Raw genomic sequence first — 20,590 nt, forward strand, 5'->3', positions numbered from 1 at the left:
TATTAGTTACACATTCCGACTTTATTAACATTTGTTGCTTTTAAGTGATGAGGTTGCTGTTGTCTTCCTGAAATTTTAAATGTGAACACTTTTGCTCAATTTAAAGGGAATGTGAACCTCGTGAGAAGTGAAATGGGTCAATAGAATCTGAGCTGTGCTCATAGGTACGTGGAAGGCATAAAGTCAGGAAATGCTTCCCATCCATATAGCTAGTCCCCAAAACATTCATAGCTGGCACCATATAAAGAAAACCAACCATGGCTTAGCCAGCTGTTTTCGGCATTCCTTAGGGTTGGGCATATTCTTTATGCTGATGTGATGGGATTTGCATCCTAAAGGTACTGCAGTCTGCAGGGATTTGCATATGAGGAATACGACAACTTCTGGAAGGAATAAGTTTTGTTTTCTGGAAAATAACCATGTTCAGCAGGCTGGGGAACTACAGGAAGTTTTTGTGATTTCCATGGGCTCTATGAAGAGTCCAGCAACAGAAAATATTGACAAAACCTGAACAGCTATCAGAGAGTTTGTTCACAGCTGCCTGCATTTCTCAGGAAATTCCAAACCCATATGCTTTAATCATTTTGTCAGTGGAGTTTTCAAAATAGTTTAATCTCACTTAGTGTTGTCATATTTACAGATTGTGACTGGCCAAAGGGGGAAGATGAGGATTAGGAGGCAGTGTAAAAATCTCAGGAAAGAAATGAAACAACACTTCTACAGAATATGGTAGAAATTTAGAGCTATCTTTTGCAAACACCAGCTGAGAACTTCTTTAAATCTAGGATTAAGAAAATCCTGATTATTAAAAATATTAAGGGATATGGTAATATGCGAGTTGGGTTAGATTAGCTGTGATGTCATAGGACAGGCTCACAGGGCCAAATGACCTACTATCCTGCTCTTAGCACAATTAATCTTTTTTTGTTGCTGAGTGCAATTTTCTCTACCAAAGTTACTGATCTTAAAATACTTGTGTCTCTGTGAACCTCATCATTGAGGCTGTGAAGGGTGCCCTAGGAATGCATTTCCACCCCCACTCGGCAGTTCTAAAGCACAAATACAACTGTCCATCTGGTGTGCAATTATTTTTGTCTCATGTCCATATGCAGTCATTTATAGTGATCTGAAATAGAGAAAACTGTTGCTTCTTATGTCCAATTATAACGTAACAATTATCCCAATCATGATGTGGCTGATCAGCAAATACTGAAGATGTTTTTTTTTAAATGGCCCACATAAGTAAATGGTTTCACATGCAACAACCAACATTTAATTCTGTGACTCCAGTGTAATTGTGCATGAACGTACAAGTTCTAAATTTAATTGACCTGTCCATGATTTTCCTTCAATGCTGGAGGCCTGAGGTGGAGTATGAACTTTCTAAAGTTCCCAGCATTTATCCTAGAAAACTATCTGCAAAACCTGTGGCTCATTTAAGAGAGGAATTGCTGCAAGGAAGAGAGGTTTGTTTCAGGTAATTTACATTTCTTGAATTCAGTAAGTTTAAATGTTTCTGCTTTCTGTTAAATGTGTTTAAGTTTTTAAAAATATTTATTAATGTTAAGAGATGTAAAAAAAATTCAAGTTGCTTGACAGCAGATTGGCAGACATTGCTTGTACAGTTTTTAAAGCATTCACAACCTTCAAATCAGATTTAGCTTCATAAAGTGAGAGGTTTAGCAAGCAGACCTTGACTCCAAGGAGCTAAGTGCTTTTGAAATTGCATGTTAATTTGATTTTCCGTAAATATTTACAAAATAAGAATAACAACTATTTGCTGCAAAATGCTTTTATTGATGAAAGATGTACATACAATGAAATGCAACATAGTGTTTAAAAATAAAATAGAAGTAAATACTTTAACAGAACTGTATCCAAGTTTTACAAGGACCACTACAATAGATGTATATAAAGTTTCCTTGTAAAAAAAAAAGCATGTTCATGAAATAACTTGACTAATTAAATTAGGTAGTAAAATTCTGTCACCTACTTAGTGTTTTTAGTATGATTTGTTTAGAATAGAGAAATTTAAGAGGTTGAAATCCATACTTATATGTTTTCACAGAGGCAATACATTTCCTCTCATCAGGAAATTACAATATCAAACATGTCAGTTCTTCCAGCTTCAGTTAAAGTACATAACCCTCTTGGTATCTCAGTTTTAGGCTGATTCTGAGCATCAGACTCAAGGAAAGATGTTAAGCCTTTGGTGAGGGTACAGAGATTTACTAGAATAGCACCACAAATAAAGGAATACACTAATAGACTGGAGAATCTGTGGTTATTCTCACTGCAGCAAATAAAGAGATGTTAGAAATCACAAGTTTAGCTAAAGTACATATAACCTTTCACCTCTGGCAACTGAACTCTTTCAAATGACTGACTGTCTAAAGAACATGAGGAAATACTCTTTCCATGAGTTGGTAGGATTTAGATTAGTTGCTTAATATAGATTCAACACTAGCTTAAAAAAAATCAGCAAAGAGAATTCTAACATAAAAAGAAACATGATTAAGAGCAGAATTTAGTTGAAAATGGTCATTAACTCTTTCTGAGAGTATCTGTTCATTTTTCCCCATATGAAATTCTAATCCAATAACATTTCAATTTGGGGAAAATCAAGCTCTTTAGACTGATGCAATTGGAGTTAAATTTGTTGCATACATAGAAAGAACAGAGAGCAGAACTAATTGAATTTCTCTACAAATTAGGCAACCAGACTGAATGGGCATGGTGGCCTCATTCATTTATGTATTGTTTTCTATGAATGCTGGAGCGTTTTGAAAATTATTTGCAGAATTTCTTGATTTTTCACATTTTAAACTTATCACCCTGTAAGCTGACAACGAGTATGTATTTTCTATTTTCCTTGTATATTTTTTCTTAGCAGGGAGAAAACATCATCCAAGTTAGAGGTCTGTTTGTACCTTCAAGACAAATCATTCTCTACTGCTCTGGTAGTCAATGAACCTCAAAAGTGATCATCTGTAAAAGAAAGTCAAACCTGTATTTAGAAACTACATTGGACATGAAGATATTCATTCAGTTCATATTTTGCTTAATATGAAGGCAGTGCTGTTGCATTCAAACAGGTTTTGTGAACATTTTCCAAACTGCAGAATTAATTAATTGGTCAAGCATAATAAGTCTAATACAGTCCCTACATACTAATAGAAGAAACATTACAGTCAGAAACAGTTAAAAACAGTTGTGGCTATAGAGGATACAAAGATCACTGTCAATACCCTAAAAATCTCATCCCTTGCCTCCCTCAGTATCACAGGTTAGATTCTATCAGGTCCTAGGAACTTATCCACCTTAATATTTTTTCAAGACACCCAACACCTCTTTCTACTTAACACTGATATGCCCTAGATCATCAGCATACACTCTCCCAGCTCCACACACAAATCCCTCCTTTGTCCTTGAGTGGACCTACCCTTTCCCTACCTATCCTCTTGTTCCTAATATGTATAAAATGCCTTGGGATTCTTCTTAAAATTCAGCAAATAAAGGGTCTATTCCCATTTTTAATCTTTCTTTGTTCAACTAAGTATTGTCCCAATCCTATAATGTTTCACATCCATCAAAATACATTTGTTATGGGAACTATTTATAATGTAGAGGAAATTAGAAAGCCAATTTACCCCTTTAATATTGCTCTGAGGCATCATTTTTAAACCACCCTTCCTTGTACAAACAAAAGACTGATTGGATTTAAATCAGCTTTGGCAAGATCTTTAATACTCCAATATTTCCCTTAGGGCAATAGAATACATTTCTTTGAAAGCTTTTAATGGTAGAACAGAAAAAAGCAATACCAAGAAGGTATAGACTAATAATTAGATTTTTTTTTAACAACTGTGTACATCATTGCCCAAATATGAAATATTGCACTGATGGAACTACGCAATATTTTAAGTCATTCTACTGCATTCACCTGTCGCAACATACAAGGTGGGGCTCTCATTCACCTTGGAGGTCGGCTGCAAGATATATGAATGTTTTACTTCATGGACTAGATATAGAATACCATTATAATGGAGAACAAGCTAAGAAACACAATGATCCTACAATCATTAAGTCATAAGCCCATCACTGTAATGTTGGATAGCACCAAAGATCTTGGGACTGGCACATTTTAAGAGCTGGAATCTAGTAGTATCAGCATCAAAACCAGCGCCAGAAAAAGCGACAACAAAGTGGTGGGGAATGTCTCAGAGGTAAGGGTATGGGTTACGCCTAGGGGGTAGAGCAGAATTTTTTTGGGGAGGTAAACTTTTGGTTTGTTCAATGTGAGGTCAGGTCTGGATACAAAGATAATTAGATGGATTTCTTCAAGAGTGCCTCCCACTGTAACATTGATTAAGACATGGTTGTTCCTTTAACTTCTTGTCCAAAAAGAATGTTACATGCAAAATGACATTATCAAAGTATGCTAATCAAAAGATCTGCCCAAGGGTGAATCATTACTAGAAGTACCTGGTCAAACTGCAAGCACAGGACCAAACAGTACATAAAACATTACAACTCCCTTCACACTCACTGCAATGCGATCCAATTTCTACGCCCATATTTGTCAAGTGAATTTTATTGACTGGACACTTTCAGCAAGTGGAACTTTTACATTATTTCTTCCTACCTCAATCAAAAGGAAAGACACCATATTGGTATTGGCTTTGAGATTATGAACTAATGAAAAATGCAAACTGATGGCAATATTTTTTTTAATAAAGAACCTTAAAGTCCATCCAATAAACCTTTTCCTGTGCATAAACACTTGGAATTATTTAAGTTGTTCAAAATAATATTGCATTATATAAAATAAAGGTTTGAAAAGAATTTCATTCACCACATTTCCTGCATTAGACTATGTAGAATATCACAGCCATTTTTTGCTGGAGCCACACTGGTAATCTGCCTTTAAGCAAAAAGAACTTTTATTCAGTCATACGTTTGCACTATGCAGATTACCAACAGTTTGGAGTAAGTATGTTGGCTGAAGAGTGAATGTGCAAGGAGATGATTGAAACATGCATAGCAGTAGCTACTATCAGTAACTAAGAAAACTTGAAAGACAACACTATCAGGAAGATAGATAGATCCCTTGAACTCAATGACAATAACCCAAGTCAAGTCAGCCCCTTTAAATGACTCAAACTGCTTGCAACCTTCTTCTAGTCAAGACTTACTTCAGTAATGCAAGGCCCATGCTTGTCACAGTCATGTGCATGCAGAAGTTTTGCTTATGATGACAAAGTGAATCCTGCACAAGGTTTACTGTCACTATGAACACCCAGTGGCTACTGTACATAACAAAGGGTCTGCATGGAGTTGTACATTTTTGCAATACATCACATAATACACAAGAACATTGGGCTGGGCAATAGAATATCAAGCCAGTTACTTCTCAGAGCAATTCTGGAGAATGAGCTTCCTGATTTGTCTTGACTTAGCACAGGAGATCAAGGTTACGCAAGGGTTCAGTTTCTGAGAACCATCCGTAAGCCAATTTCTCTGCAAGTCAGAAACAACTATTTCCTACAGCAACCCACATCTCATCACACTACATATAATTCTTTAATTTCATTGAATAATCATCCTAACACCACCCATAATCAAACTAATGGAGTATATGCTGTATCCAGTCATTAATGAATACCATGAAACATTTTATCATTATTAGCTTGAAAAATATATGGGAGAATTTGCATAAAGTCAGATTTCAGTAAGTCAGGTCATTCCCAAGCCGGGGAGGCCCTTTATTGTTTTCAGTGTGCCTACCAAGAGGCTAAAAAAAATAAATTAATGAAGATCAGGTGAAACTAGCATAATCAATGGTAGAGACTGAGAAAAATTCTGATAACTGTGTTGTCTTACCTTTCCCACTATAATTGTTCTTACGAGATTGGCCATTTAAATTCTTGGTGATTTTGTCCTTCTGATACAAATAATAGCCCATGCAAATACTAATATGTTTTCTTTACTTGCACGAAGTACTTATTGCTTTAAGTTATACAAATTTTATATTTGTCATATATGAATGTCTACCGAAATTATAACTATAATGCTAAACTATAAGGATCTATGCCTCTCATTATATATTTCCTGAGAGAAATATCTAAAATTACGAGAGACGTAGATAGGCTAGCAAGTCGGAGTCTTTTTCCCTGGGTGGAAATGTCAAATATGACAGTTTATAGGTTTAAGGTGGGAGGGGGAAAGTTTAAAGGAGATTTGTAAGGCAAGTTTTTTTTATATAAAGAAGAAAATACAGAGAGTGATCGATGCCTGGAATGCGCCAAACAGATTTGATAGCAACATTTAAGAGGCATTTAGACAGACATGAATAGGCAGAGAATAGAGGGATATGGACCACATGCAGGCAGATGGGATTGGTCTAAATTGGCATCATGGTCAGTGCAGACATGGTGGGACAAAGGGCCTGTTCCTGTGCTGTAATGTCCTGTAAGAATACCAAAAGGCTAACAATTAACAATCAAGACTGATTGCCAGAACAGTTATAACTCGGAATCTAATTTGCATGTCCTTCAGTACAAACACCTCTCCCCATTCCATTAAACTACAGATACAATTAGTGTGTGGAAAATCACAGCTTCGCTTCACTTAGTGCCTCAATAAATTGAAAATCCAATAAAAACTGCAAATGTTGGGAAACTGAAATAAAAATACCAGAAACACTCAGCACACTGACAGAGGCCTTTGGACCTGAAACTTTGTTTCTCTTTCCATAGATGCTGCCTGCCCTGCTGGATGTTTCCAGCATTTTCCATTTTTATCAGAATAAATTGAATGCTAGTGTACCTTCCCTTTACAATACCCAATAGTAATTGGTACTCTGATCCTACTATAATAAACCCACATTTCTTGTTTCTTCAACGAGAAACTATTTTGCTTTGTACTTAAAACTCAAGGAAACCCATGAGAACACTTTGCTTAATTGAGCTATTACATAATTATCTAGTCAATAGAATTAGTCATTTTGAATGTCAATTGAAACAATGGACTACATTCAGCATAAGGCAGACACTTTCAAATTTCCTTAACCCTTAACACAGGGCTCAAGCCACCTTAAATAAGATATTAAGGTCCCATGGATTTCACTGAAGAGGATGGAATTTTAGCAATACCCCGTCCAATATCAAAATCTCCACAACAGCTTCACCAATCTTTTGTTTTCAAACTCTGAATACCTGACATCCAATCGTTCAGAAATCCTGATGCTTTGACATCTGACTCCCTCATTAGTTTGCAGTATTAGCATAACATGCGCCCAGAACTAGGTGTCCGGAATGTGGCTAGGGCCGAGGTCCAGAGTGGGGACCTGGCTCGGTGTCCAGAACACTAAGGGTCAGGAATATGAGTGGTTTTGTGGTGGAGCCATGGTCTGGAGGGCTTGTATATTTTCCATTCCCTTTAAACTCACCGAGTTCACTGGAAAATGTATTATACCAGTGTGTTACATAAAAGCAAACTGAAATAAAAGTCTGTTGGGATATTATTAAAAGTAACATTTAATAGTCTGGAAAATCTGCTAGTCTGATGACAAAACCCAAAGGGTGCTAGATTATCAGAGTTTTACTGTACTTTCTGGTATCTTGCTATATGCAAACAAGTTTCAATCTGTGAATACAGATAGTATTGCCCTCGAAGGTATTGCTTGCAAAGCAATGCAGTTTCAAATGTTTCTCACACAAAAAACTATGCAAAATTCATAATATATAATTTGCAAACATTTAGGAACCATTACCTTTTTACATTACTTGAAGTCACTTTCTTGGGCAGAGATGTATTTTGGATTGTTGTATCTGCTGCACTCGAATTCAGGTGCTTAGAAGTAACTGAAAGAAACAGAAAAGCAAACTAGAATTGGGCTATCTACAACAAAAATAGAAAAATTACAGGATTTTCTCTGTTCTATACTGAAGTTATGGAAGCTAATTACTCAAGATGATATACACCATTTTGGAGCTTTAAGTTTAATCAGGTTCATCCAGAAATTGTGAAAATGAATTTCCATGTAGCTGCTAATATAAGACAAAACAAAAATCTCAAAACATTTTTATTCCTGAATAAGCAAAATCCTAATTCCACGTCAAAATTGTTGTGTGGTGAAATTAGTCAAACTCTTACCTGTAGTTTGGAATTGCTTTGCTGATCCCTTCTCCTTAAGCACCTCTGAACTGCCTCTTTCGATTTTGATCCCAGCACGAGCAGATAAGGTCGATCCAGGCCGCAAACGATTTCCAGGAGGAATTGGCCTGCTTGACATTTGTGCTCGACTACTGTTCTCTGTGCTAGCAGATCGGTTGGTACTTGGAAGCAGTTTAATATTTGTGGCAGTGGTGGGTTTAAAAGGAGCTGACAACATCTTCCTCTCTGACAGCATTGATGGTTTTCCTTTATTTGGTTTGCTGTGCAAGACATTACTTCTCCCAGAATCTCTGGAGAGATTTACTGGGTTGTTCAGCGACACACCTGTTTAAAATAATAAAAAACATTTTTTCCCCCATTCTCCAAGATTGTGCCAGACAACCTGCATTAACAATTTTATTCACTTCTAAAGCACTTTGTAAGCATATAAACATGTGGAAAAACAGTCAGGAAAAAGATAATTAAATGGAAATAATGAATGAAGATACACCAAAATGACTGAAGGATGCAGAGTGCTTCATTGGTGAACTTAAAGCTGATATGAATACCAACTATTTCTTAAGTATAGTAAGATTAACCAACATTTTGTAGAAAAAATATGAAGTATGAAATATATGCATGGCTTCGTGAGCACTAACCTCTGGATTGATTCAAATTCCCTGTTGAAGGCAAGGGCAAATCCTTTTTAGAAGGATACTCATAGGGCTTTGATGAAGATAATGAATGTGCATTTCCTTTTCTATTAAAAGCTGAAGGAAGCTTCAGACTTGATGGCCTGATAAGTACTGATTGCTACAAAAAACAAAGGGAAGATTAATTTGTGTGTATGATTAATGAGACAACAAAGAAGTTATATTCTTTTCAATCAGTGAAGTAATATTGTGGCAAAACACAATAATAAAGCAGAAAAAATTGCATTAAAACAAGCATTTAGTGAGGAATAGCAAGTCTGCTCTTACGAAACATAAATAAGTACAAACCCCTTTTCTCATTGCAAGACAGGTGAAAAATCTGACAGTAGGGATTATTATTTTAGCAATTCTACTGATAAGAGTATTGTATTTCCAAGTCTGTCCAATCAAAGGTATTGTTCAAAACTATTAGTGAAATATAGCACCTTCTTAACAGCAGCTTGCTTGCTGTTTGTAGATAGGTTACCTTCCTTTGTTCTCATTGGTTTATCAGAGGTTATTTGTTCAGACTCACTGGTAAATTCAAGTCTGCAGACAGTGGTTTGCAGTCCATCATCAGGATGTGTTTCTGTGCTCTTACTGATCGGACAGTTTTCATTTGTAACCTGAAGATCCACAGAAGGAAGAAGAGCTTTGTTTGGACTATCTAACACAAAGTAAGTATCTCTCCTTGGACTGCGAGGGCTTTTTTTCCATGTTCTATCATCTTGTAAAAGTCTGATTTTGGCTTTGGATTCTTTTTCTAATTTTGAACGGTCACCACAGCTTCTGACCTCTTTCCCCTGTCTCTTAGCAGTTTCCTTTTCCTTCAAAGCACATCTTTCAAATTGATTTGCCAGCCGGTTTGCTTCTTTCACTATTTCTACCAGCTTCTCTGCACTTAGAGGACTCCACTTTTGTACTCCTTCATTTGTTTTCTGCTGGTTTCCATTATTACTGTTCACATCAATTCCCAGAGCAAGACACCTTTCAGACCGCCTGACTGGACCAATAACAGCTTCTTCAGTATCACTTTCAAGCAATGATTCTTGGCTGTAGAAAAATAAAAATTTCAACTGAGTACAAGTCAAAGCAAATCACTGAATAATTTATTTGACCAGGAACTGAGAAAAATCCTTCATCCCCACAAATAAAAATTCAAATACCCAACAATTCTTTAATGGGGTAAAAATACATCAAAAGAGATGTCCATACATATATAACAGAGCTTTTAAAAAAAATCAAACAATAAAAGGAAAAAAGGGAGTCAAACAAAATCTGAAAGTAGTAAATCTATTTTATATATTGCAGGTATGCAACAATGAAAACAACTAACATATTAAATGGTATTTTCCTTTTTACATTTGCAGAATCACCTGATGTATATTTGTTATATACTTATTCTCTGTACTTATGATCAAACTATCCCCTTTAAAGTAAACCAGTGTCCAAGGCAGGAAAGACTTTTACCCCCCTATCCTTGATTGGCATACAGTGACCCCTGTTGGAAAACAAATCAAACTTGGATCAAATTTACTGGGGCGTTTGGTGCAGTTGAGTAACATACCCATGTTTCTACTATTCAGGCTATGTGCAATGACACGTCATTTGTCCAGAGAATTTGTGCTTTTGAGTTATATCACAATACATGCAAATTCTTAATGAAAGGAAAAATAGGAGGATAAAGGTAAAGACACAAGCAGACCTTCCATGGCCATCATTCAGAAATGTTTCAGGGAAAGCACACAATGCCTGGAGAAAAAGTTTGACTTGCAGAAAGTGCACTCTGAAGGGAAGACTTGCATCTTCAAAATAAAAATCATGACTGTACATTGATTTTCATGTGTATGTATGCTCTTCTAATTTTCAATTATAAAGAAAAGTGGTGTCACGACATAAGTAGTGAATGTGTACCTTCCTACTGAAACAAAAAGACATGCACTGCACAAATGTAGCTTGATTCAAATATTATGTGATCTACTATCAGGCAAAAACTTACTCCCAAAACAATAAAATGCACCAACAATATGCTTGGCATTAAATAATTCATTGCTTGTATACATCTACTTGCTAAAACCACCTTACCTTTCTGCTGGAAAACTAATTCCAAAGTCGAATGTTTCTTCTGTTATGAAGTTAACGTCTAACAGTAAAAGAAAATAACCAATTATTTTTGTGTTACAAAATTACTTAAGATAACAGACACAGGAGACTCAGACTTTGCACATCAGTCTACAAAACTGTGATAACATTAGACTCAAAGAAAAAATGAACTTGAATTTATGGAATCCATATGCAAACACCTCCACCTACAGGTTTCCCAATTAACACACCATTCTGACTTGGAAATATATTGCTGTTGCTTCATCATCCCAAAATCCTGAAAATAACCCACCTAACAACAGTGTGGAACTATCATCACCAGAAAAATGCAACATTTTAGGGCAGTGGCTCAGCAGCACTTTCTCAAGAGCAATTAGAGATGTGTAATAAAAGTTGGCCTTGCTGGTAGAACACACATACTCTAAATAAATCTGTTTTTAAAGTCTAACTATGAAAACTATATAGTCACTGTTATAATACAAGCAACTACATACCCAAACTGTTCATACCAATTACCTATAAAGAGCAAATGAATGAAATAACTAAACAAATTATTGGTGAATTGAAGGGAAAGTGTTGACTCAGAGAATTCCTTGTTTTTCTTATGACATGGCAACAGGGGTGACATACTTAAATCAGCAGTGGGACTCCAATCAACAACCTCCTGCCTCAGAGGCAAATGTAAAGTGACAAACTTGCACACAATATTGGTAGTAGAAAACTGACTTTTATCCCCCTCTCCCCCATTTATCAGAATATGAATATCACTAGCAATATCAGTACTAATTTACTGGTACAGGCAATCCGTGTTACAGCTGTTCAGGTTACGGAAATGTCACCCTTATGGAATTTACAAATCACCACCCAAAAATCCAAGATACAGAGTAAAGCTAACACTTACGGAATTTATATGGGAAAAATTTAAATAAATAAACAAAAAGAAGAAACAACAAATTTTGTCTATTTTGTTTTGTCTCAAATTGCATTTCTTGATGCATGCACAGATAAAATGGCAGTTTTTTTTAAAAAATAGCATGATGGATTCATTGTGCTGTCAAGCAGTTTCCATTCCCTCTCCCCCACCTCAAGAGTTTTCTACATTATTTACTCTCAAAATGTCTGAAACAGGGTCAGCAAGTTTACATTGACTGTCCATTTCCCTCCATAGATGCTGCCTGACCTGCTGAGTTCCTCCAGCTCTTTTGTGTACTGCAGCAACTTCACGTGCAAATTGCAAACTTAAAGGCTGGAAGGTGATAAGTGGGAGACAAAAAGCTGCAGATGTGTGTGAGATTTGTGTGAGGAGGTGTAGGATTAATAAACTAGAACTGTATTGTTATCTTAAAACGGATGAGAATTATGGCTGCTTGAAATACTGATTTAAAAAGTGTCCTTCAGGCCAGAACAGCCACACCACTGCTTTCCTGGGCTGGGTGCTGTATGGTAATTGCTGTGTCTGGAACTTAATTGGATTCCCATTATGCTTGACTATGGAGATGATGGTCAATCTTAATGGGAAATGGGAAGGCTGTCTCAAACAATGAAGGTGATACCTGCCTTTGTCTCACCCGATTGCAAAATGATTAGCTGAACCTGTGATGTGAGGCTGCTCTTTGTCCATCTGCAGTAGCCCTTTGTCCGTTTCCTGCTCAACCAAGAACTCCGGCACCTGACTCATTAAAGTATGCGTGACAATACCTGTAAAAATCTCTGTCTACCCCTTTGTACTGGGAGAACTCGGGAGCGACTCTTAGTGAGTGCTGAAGAGAATTCTCCTAGCGGTGCACTGCTAATAAAGGTATTTGTTCGAATCGACCTCGTGGCACTGTGTTATTTACAGCGGACGGATAGGGAAATTGATTTCGGGACGACATGTGAATTCCTATCACCACCTTCCAGCCAGTTTGTTTTTTGCTCCAGATTACAGCATCTGCAGCCACTTGTGTTCCAAACACAGCTTTCTGTCATACCACAAAAAATAAATAAATGGAATGTATTAATTGGCTGGATGTCTAACTAACCCAGCATTGTTTGCTTCTATAACATGGAGAATCCAAACAAGATGCACAGATGTAACCCAGGATGTCATTTGCTACAATTACAAATATAAAAATACTATGCAGTAGTTTACAACTTCTGTGCCGGGTGGCTCTTAGCATAAAACTTTTCATTTTTATGAAGTCAATAAACTAAATGAAAAAATGATGTAATTTTTAAAATTTAATCAAGTACAACACTCGACCAAATCAACATGCTCACATTTCCCCAAGTTATGTAAAGTGACAATTCAGATTGCACTTCCATGTTCAAAAAAATTCTCAAAGTATGGTAATGCAAAATAAATAATGAAATTAAAAAAGGGAAAATTTCAAGCAAATGTCAAAATTTAGATCAAGGGGACAGTGTTTAAAAGGAAGACCAAAAAGAGGAATAATAAGGAATTTAAACACATGAATGAAATTTTTAAATACGAAGCAATGGAAAACCAAATGGCCAGCAGAACAGAAGTGATAAACAAGGGGAAGTATAGGACAGGACACAAGCAATTTTTTAAAAGAAGTTAATGTAAAGACATAGTTGGGGATTTCACCAAATGGGATGAGGCAGGGGGAAGTCATGATGTCATAGAGGTGGAAGTAAAAGGTTTTTGTATTGGAATCAGAACCACAGTTCAGAATTGAAACTGATACTGTTACTGCAAATCGTATGGTTCAGCATGAGAGAGTAAACATGTGGTTACCATCAGTTGGCAGATTCATTCTAGTCTTCAGTGAGTTTCCAGTTAGCCCAAAAAAATGATCTGATGAAGAAAGAAATCTAGTTAGTTAATTCAAATAAAAACAAAACCTGCAAGGTCTGACTTTAAAATCTTTATGAATAGCTTATTTGATAAATCAGTGTAATATGAATCCATAAATTGTAGTGCAGACAGAACCCTGGTCACATAACGGACTGCATACATTTCCTATAATTAATTTCATCAAAATAATCACCCCAACACTACCCATCACTAAACTATTGGAATTTATATTGTACCTAGTTACTAATGAATACCACAAAACATTTTATTATTGCTACTATCTTGAGCAATTCTTTAAAAATTTATAGGAGAATTTGCATAAAGTTGGATTTCCCTCAGGTCTTCCATAATCTGGGGAGCCCATGTATTCCCCCTCCCCCCCCCCCCAGAAAGGTCCCACAAAACATTACCTGCATTTGAAAAATATGGCTCCACATGAAATATTTTTATTTACTAGTATTTGGTCTTTTTTGTATTCAGCTCTAGACTAAATTCAAATTTAAAAGGCTGAAAGCATTGTGCTCAACAAATCAACTGAGCCGTGCCAAAAGTTCAAAGTTGCAATCATACTACACCTCCCTTTGAAGTTAGATTTGACTCCACTGCATTTGGACCATAACTTTCATTTTATGCCACATTACTTTTAAGTATTTCAACAAATAAAATGTCAAGATATCAAGATTAATTGTGATTTAACAGATCTTCAGTTTATTTATTTGCTATCACTCCAAAAACACATCTTTGATCTGATGTATCCACAAGTACAAGATCCAATAAATGCAAGAGGTTACAGAATGTGAAACTGCTTCAGAATTGCTGAAAATTTTTAAATGTGAAGCAATATTGCCCAGGTCAAGGCTATCTCTACACTCTCAAGTAAACTGCTTTTACAGTACAAATTAATAATTCCTGTGCACCCAGAATAAAATGCCCTGTATTAATATTAAATCGTTCCTGCTGTATGGACATCTCAAAGTGCCTTAGAGCCAATTAACTACTCTATTGTAATGTTAGCAATTTGTGAACATCAATCCCTCACAAAAGGTAATGTGATAATGATAATACAATCCATTTTTAGTAACATTGAGGCAAAAGCATTAACATAAATTATTCCTTGAATTATTCTTTAAATTAATCCATTAGACGTTTCTCCCCCATCCACTCTACAATTTGACAAGGAGTCAGTTATCATCCCATCCCAAGGATATGTCCAACAATACATCACTCAGTGCTACACTGGCGGCTGAGCAAAGATTTGTGTGCCCGGCTGTGAAATGGGACTTCAATCCACAACTTTCTGGCGTGAGAGTAAAAGAAGCTAAAACAAGGCTGACATCATCAGGATCAGAAATTGACATAAATTATGTCAGGCGCACCAGATGTCTGAGACTGACATGGTCCTCAACCACATTACTTCTTTTATTACAGCTTTTCCTTTCAGAAAGAAAGAAAATTACCACTTTCAAATTTGCACCCACCTATTACTGTCAATGACAAACATCATCATTATTTCCCGGATAACAATATGTTTTCAGCCCCACATCTGCCAAGGTTGCATCAGAAGCCTTCTAATGCACATTTGCACTATATTAATTTTCAAACATTTACAACATACTGTAAATGTTAGAAATCTGAATACAAACACTAAACACTCAGCGAGTATCAGTGAAGACAGAAACAGGAGGTTAATGTTTTGCATCGAGGACCTTGCCCTATCGCTCTCCCCACAGAATACTTAAGTGCTTAGCACTTAATTGTTTCTTTGGTCCTTTTCAACGCACGGTATTCAGTGTTGCGGATGGGCAGTCACGAGTCTCAGATCAGCACAAAAATGCTCTAATAGACAAGCACTAATTTACCCAGTTATGCACAAGAGTTTAACTGAAACTTGCATCCACATAGCGCCTTCAACGTTAGCAGGAAGTCCCAACGAACTTCATCAGAACATAATGAACATTAACACCAAACTATACGAAGAACGTAGCCAAAGTAGTAAGAGTTAAATAGCACCTTAAGAAGGACTTTTTAAAAAATATATCTTTAATTGGGGGGGGGGGGGGGGGGGGGGGAGGGACTGTTGGGGAGCTCCTGGGCTTTTGGCTGTGTTGAAGATGCTTCATCACAGCAAGTTATTGTTGTTGTTGGCCCTGCCCCACCGCTCTTCATCCCGCGCTAAAGTCAAAGTAAACTCACAGCACTCAGTACAAGTTCCGATCCCTTCGAAGACCGCGCTCAGCTCCCTGCAACACACCAATTGTCCTCAGCAGCCAAACCCCTTCCTCCTGTTTACTTTCTAATCTCCGCCACACACCACGGCGAAGGGGCGGGACCATATTCAAATCAATATCACGTGACTACCGATCGCCCCTCTTATTGGGTCAGAACCCAACGGTTACCTCCCTTTCCTTATTTGAACTAACAATACTCTACTTCTATAAACATCACATACGAATTAACGCCAATAATAAATTGAAATCCGCACTTAGAGGTTGTTTGCCGATGGGCTTTATGGAGTAAAGAAAGTGTGCGTGAACAGCTAACTTTTGATTGGCTTATCAGCGAGAAAGCGAGTGGTGATTGGCCAAGGTTCACGTCAATCAGGTTGGCAAGGATTTAAATGGTCCCACTGGCAGTTGGTTGTCAGGATTTGTGTGGTGTTCCTCTTAGGGCTTTGCTGGAGCCGTTCAAAGTCAATTGAGCACTTTTCACAAAAGTATACCTTTGAAGTGTGGTTAATGATATGTCATAGTGAAAACTGCAGCCAATATTTGCACAGCCAACCCCAACAAATAGCAATGTCATAATATGCAATAACATACTGGAAACTCAGCAGCTCAGACAGCATCAGGGAAAGCTGTGTGGGTTTTGCCCAAGTTTTCCAGTTTCCTCTCACTTCACAGAGATAGATGGATTGCGGGTTAATTGGTGACTGTAAAATGCCCCTCTCCCAACCTCTCTGCCATAAAGTTAACTTACTTTCCCAGGTCTGATGAAGGGTCTTAAACAACTCTCATTAGTCATACTTTATAAACACAGGGCTTTCAGTTTACTGAGTCAACACAAATAATCAAACACTCATCCACACTAATTGTACTCTAATTTCATTTTATACTCTCCATATTCCTATCAACTCCCCACTGATTCTACTCACCCACACACTAGGAGCAATAGATGAGACCTAGTTGAGGACTCTGTCAACTATGGTAAAGCAAACAAAAAGGTTAAAGAACAAGGAAGACATCTCTCATTAATCTATCATCTACACAGCTCTGTAAATGGTGGAATCACCTCACCAACCCTGGTCTCACCCTATCAGAGATATTTTCTTGGTCCTATCCATCCCTCCCCACCCTCTCTGCAGTTTAAAACTAACATGTTTTTTCAGATCAAAGTGAGAAAGGGTCATTGACTTGAAACATTCAAACTGTTTCTCATTCCACAGGTGCTGCCTGACCTGCTGTTTCCAGCATTTTATGTTTTGATTTTTGATTTCCAGCATTTGCAGCTTTTCCATTTTTAAGCAATTCCATAATTTTGTGCTATCAGAAAAGTAATAACTATCAGTCTAATGAAATAAGAGTGTGCCCCAGCAATAACACATAACATTATAAATATGACCATCTGTTTGGGTATTAAATGCGTTCTGAAATTTGAATAAAGCATCCATCCAATCTGATGAAATAGTGAGATTTTATAGAGTTGTACAGCACAGAAATGGGTCCTTTGGCCCAACACGCCCATGCTGACCTTTTTTCTCATCTACACTACTCCCATTTGCCTACACTAGGTCCATATCCTTCTATGTTTTGCCTATTTAAGTGCCTGTCTAATTCCTCTGACAATGAGTTCCATGTACCAACCACTCTCTGTGTAGAAAACTCTCCCCTTGCACCATAGAAAACATCCTATCTGGATGCATCACGGCTTAGTATGGCAACTGTTCTGCCTGGAACTGCAAGAAACTGCAGAGAGTTGTGGACACAGCTCAGCACATCACAAAACCAGCCTCCCCTCTGTGGACTCTGTCCATTCTTCTCGCTGCCTCGGTAAAGCAGACAGCATAATCACAGGCCCCACCCACCCAGACATTCTCCCTTCTTCCCTCTCCCATTAGGCAGAAGATACAAAAGCCTGAAAGCATGTACCACCAGGATCAATGCACTGTGTAATGAACTGATCTGCATGACGGTATGCAAGGCAAGTTTTTCACTATACTTCAGTACAAGTGACAATAATAAACTAATTCCAATTCTCTTTTAAAGCTCGTTCTCTCAACTTAAATCTATGTCCTCTTATTTTTGATACCCATACCATGGAAAAAAGATTCAGACCACCATGCCTTTTATAATTTTTATATTTGTCAGTCAGGTCACCACTTGGCCTCCTTGGCTTCAGGGGAAACAAACAGCCTATCTAATCTCTCCCCATAACTAAAGTTCTCCAAACCAGGCAACATACTAGTGAATCTCCTCTGCACCATATCCTTCCTACAGTAATGCGACCAGAACTACACACAACACTCCAAGTGCAGTCTAACTAGTGTTTTGTAAAGTTGCAACATAACACCCCAACATTTATATTCTGTGCCCCAACCAATGAAAGTGAGTGTGCCATGTGCCTTCTTCACCACCCGGTCTACTTGTGTTGACACTTTCAGGAAACTGTGGACTTGAACCCCAAGGTCTCTCTGTTCATTAACATTCCTTAGTGCCCTACCATTTACTGTATAGGTCCTAGCAATATTTGATTTCCCAAAATGCATCACCTTGCATTTCTTGGGACTAACTTTCATCTACAAACGCTCCACCCAACTTTCCATCTAATTTATATCCTGCTGTTGGTTCAGACAACCTTCCTCACTATCTACAACACCAACAACTTTTGTGGCATCTACAAACTTACTAGTCATACCTTCTACATTCACATCTAAGTTGTTGATAATATATTGCACACCACAAAGGTCCTAGCACTGATCTCTGTGGCACATCGCTGATCACAAACTTACAATCAAAAGTGCATCCTTCCTCTGAGCCATGTTTAGATCCAATTAGCCAGCTTGCCTTGGATCCTGTGTGCCTTAACCTTCTGAACTGGCCGACTGTGCAGGACCTTGTCAAATGCCTTAGTAAAGTCCATATAGACAACATCTACCATTGTTGCTGATGATTTGAAATGTGAAGCATCGTTAATGAAGATATGTGACCAATTTTTAATTGACAATTTAGAACATTTCATTGTGTAATTGTTTGACAACTCTTTTTCTTTTTCAATCTTTTTATTAGTTTTCAAATTAATACAGATTAATATATAACATCAATGTTAATTGTTTGACAACTCTTGATTATTTTTATTTTAAGTAAAAATCTGCTACAATTTTCCAAAACATTCTACAGGTTTTACCTGTGTTTCATGCTGTGGAGGTCTCAATATAGAAATGGAAAATGACTGGATTATTTCAGAGCACAAAAACAAACTGCTGGAGGAACTCAGTGGGTCAGGCAGCATCTGTAGAGACAAAGGGATAGTTGACATTTTAGGTTGAGACCTTGCATCAGGACTTCAAATGGCTTAGAGTCAAGTAGAATTTCTAATGCCATCTTGATCATTAGCTTCTCTCTCTTTTTGCACATCAACTACCTGCAGCGTACCAGAACCCATTTTAGTGCCAGATCAAAGTGTGTAAGAATGCTCTTAGGCACTAGCATATTTGTAATGTGTAATCTCTCATATAGTTACACAGAACATACAGAAGATAAAATGGTCTCTTGAAAGATCATTGATTTCAAATGTTAACTTTTTTTTCACGTGTTGATCATTTCCATCATTTTCTGTTTTAATAATGGAAACTAGCCATTTGGCCCATACATGTGCTTTGACTAAATATGAGCCTTCTTCAATCCATTTTCATTTAACCTTATTAACACAAGCTACTATTTTGATGGTTACCTGATCAAAATCAATGCAATTGACTCAGTCATTGTCATAGCAAATACTATATTCTAAGCAGCCTGGATTACAAAATTTACTCTGAATTTATTATTGTATTTATTAGTAAATTTCGTATAGTTACATCCCCAGATTTGGTTGTCCCCATAAATGGAAGCAACTTCTCTGTATCTACTCTTTCATAAGGACCTCTATCAGATCGACAAAACCTGGGAAAAATTACAATAAACTGATACTGTTGACACCAAATAATCACCACATTGAGCATGTGCATGTTGCTCTGGAGAACTGACCTTTCCTCCTGCAGGGATCTGGTGTTTGTTCCAAAGTCCTGGTAATTTTCTTGAGGGACTCCAGTTAAACTTAGCAAGTTCCCAGATAAGTTAGATCTCCACAGAGCATTCTCTTTTCTGCAGAAGACTGAGTTTTACTCGGCAGCAAATTGCTGCAATATGCTGGAAATCTAAAATAAAAAAACAGAACATTCCAGAAATAAACAGCAGTCAAGACAAATCTGTTAAGGGAGAATCAGGACGAGCAACTCACCTCAGCTGCACTTAGTTATTCTGAATAACTATAAATATTTGAGTTTTCTCTCTCTCTCAAATACACACTCATATTAAGTATTTAATATATTAAACAAATTATAATTGATATTTAATTGTTCTTGATAAAAATGGATCGGAGAAGCTGAATAATACTTGTTAAGAAACTAGTCACCTACTTCAAGATAGAGCTTTATTTTAGATACGCTTTGCTTAGGAGTTGTTCGAAGACTTTTTTTGGCTGTAAATGGTGATAATGATTTTCCTTCTCCTATAAATCAAACAGACCTGTTTAGAGAATAAACAAATATTGTAATCGTTTCCAAACTTTTTTTCAATAGAATAAT

At 37.0% G+C, this 20,590-nt stretch overlaps 1 protein-coding gene and 1 long non-coding RNA gene across 2 annotated transcripts; both read right to left on the reverse strand.

Annotated features, from left to right (window-relative positions):
• Positions 1-1,714: 1,714 nt before the first annotated feature.
• LOC127580869 (proline/serine-rich coiled-coil protein 1-like) lies at positions 1,715-16,160 on the reverse strand. Its single transcript, XM_052034830.1, has 8 exons — positions 15,946-16,160; positions 13,693-13,752; positions 10,935-10,992; positions 9,296-9,902; positions 8,817-8,970; positions 8,158-8,502; positions 7,775-7,865; positions 1,715-2,988 (listed from the first exon to the last, which is right to left on the reverse strand). Exons 2-8 carry the CDS (start codon positions 13,709-13,711, stop codon positions 2,985-2,987), a joined length of 1,278 nt encoding a protein of 425 aa, XP_051890790.1. The 5' UTR covers positions 13,712-13,752; positions 15,946-16,160; the 3' UTR covers positions 1,715-2,984.
• A 2,964-nt stretch (positions 16,161-19,124) lies between these two features.
• LOC127580876 (uncharacterized) lies at positions 19,125-20,534 on the reverse strand. Its single transcript, XR_007957893.1, has 3 exons — positions 20,423-20,534; positions 19,992-20,161; positions 19,125-19,257 (listed from the first exon to the last, which is right to left on the reverse strand). It is a non-coding gene; the product is annotated as an uncharacterized LOC127580876 (long non-coding RNA).
• Positions 20,535-20,590: the final 56 nt, after the last annotated feature.

This window comes from Pristis pectinata, chromosome 20, assembly GCF_009764475.1.
Source record: "Pristis pectinata isolate sPriPec2 chromosome 20, sPriPec2.1.pri, whole genome shotgun sequence".
Taxonomy (NCBI): Eukaryota; Metazoa; Chordata; class Chondrichthyes; order Rhinopristiformes; family Pristidae; genus Pristis; species Pristis pectinata.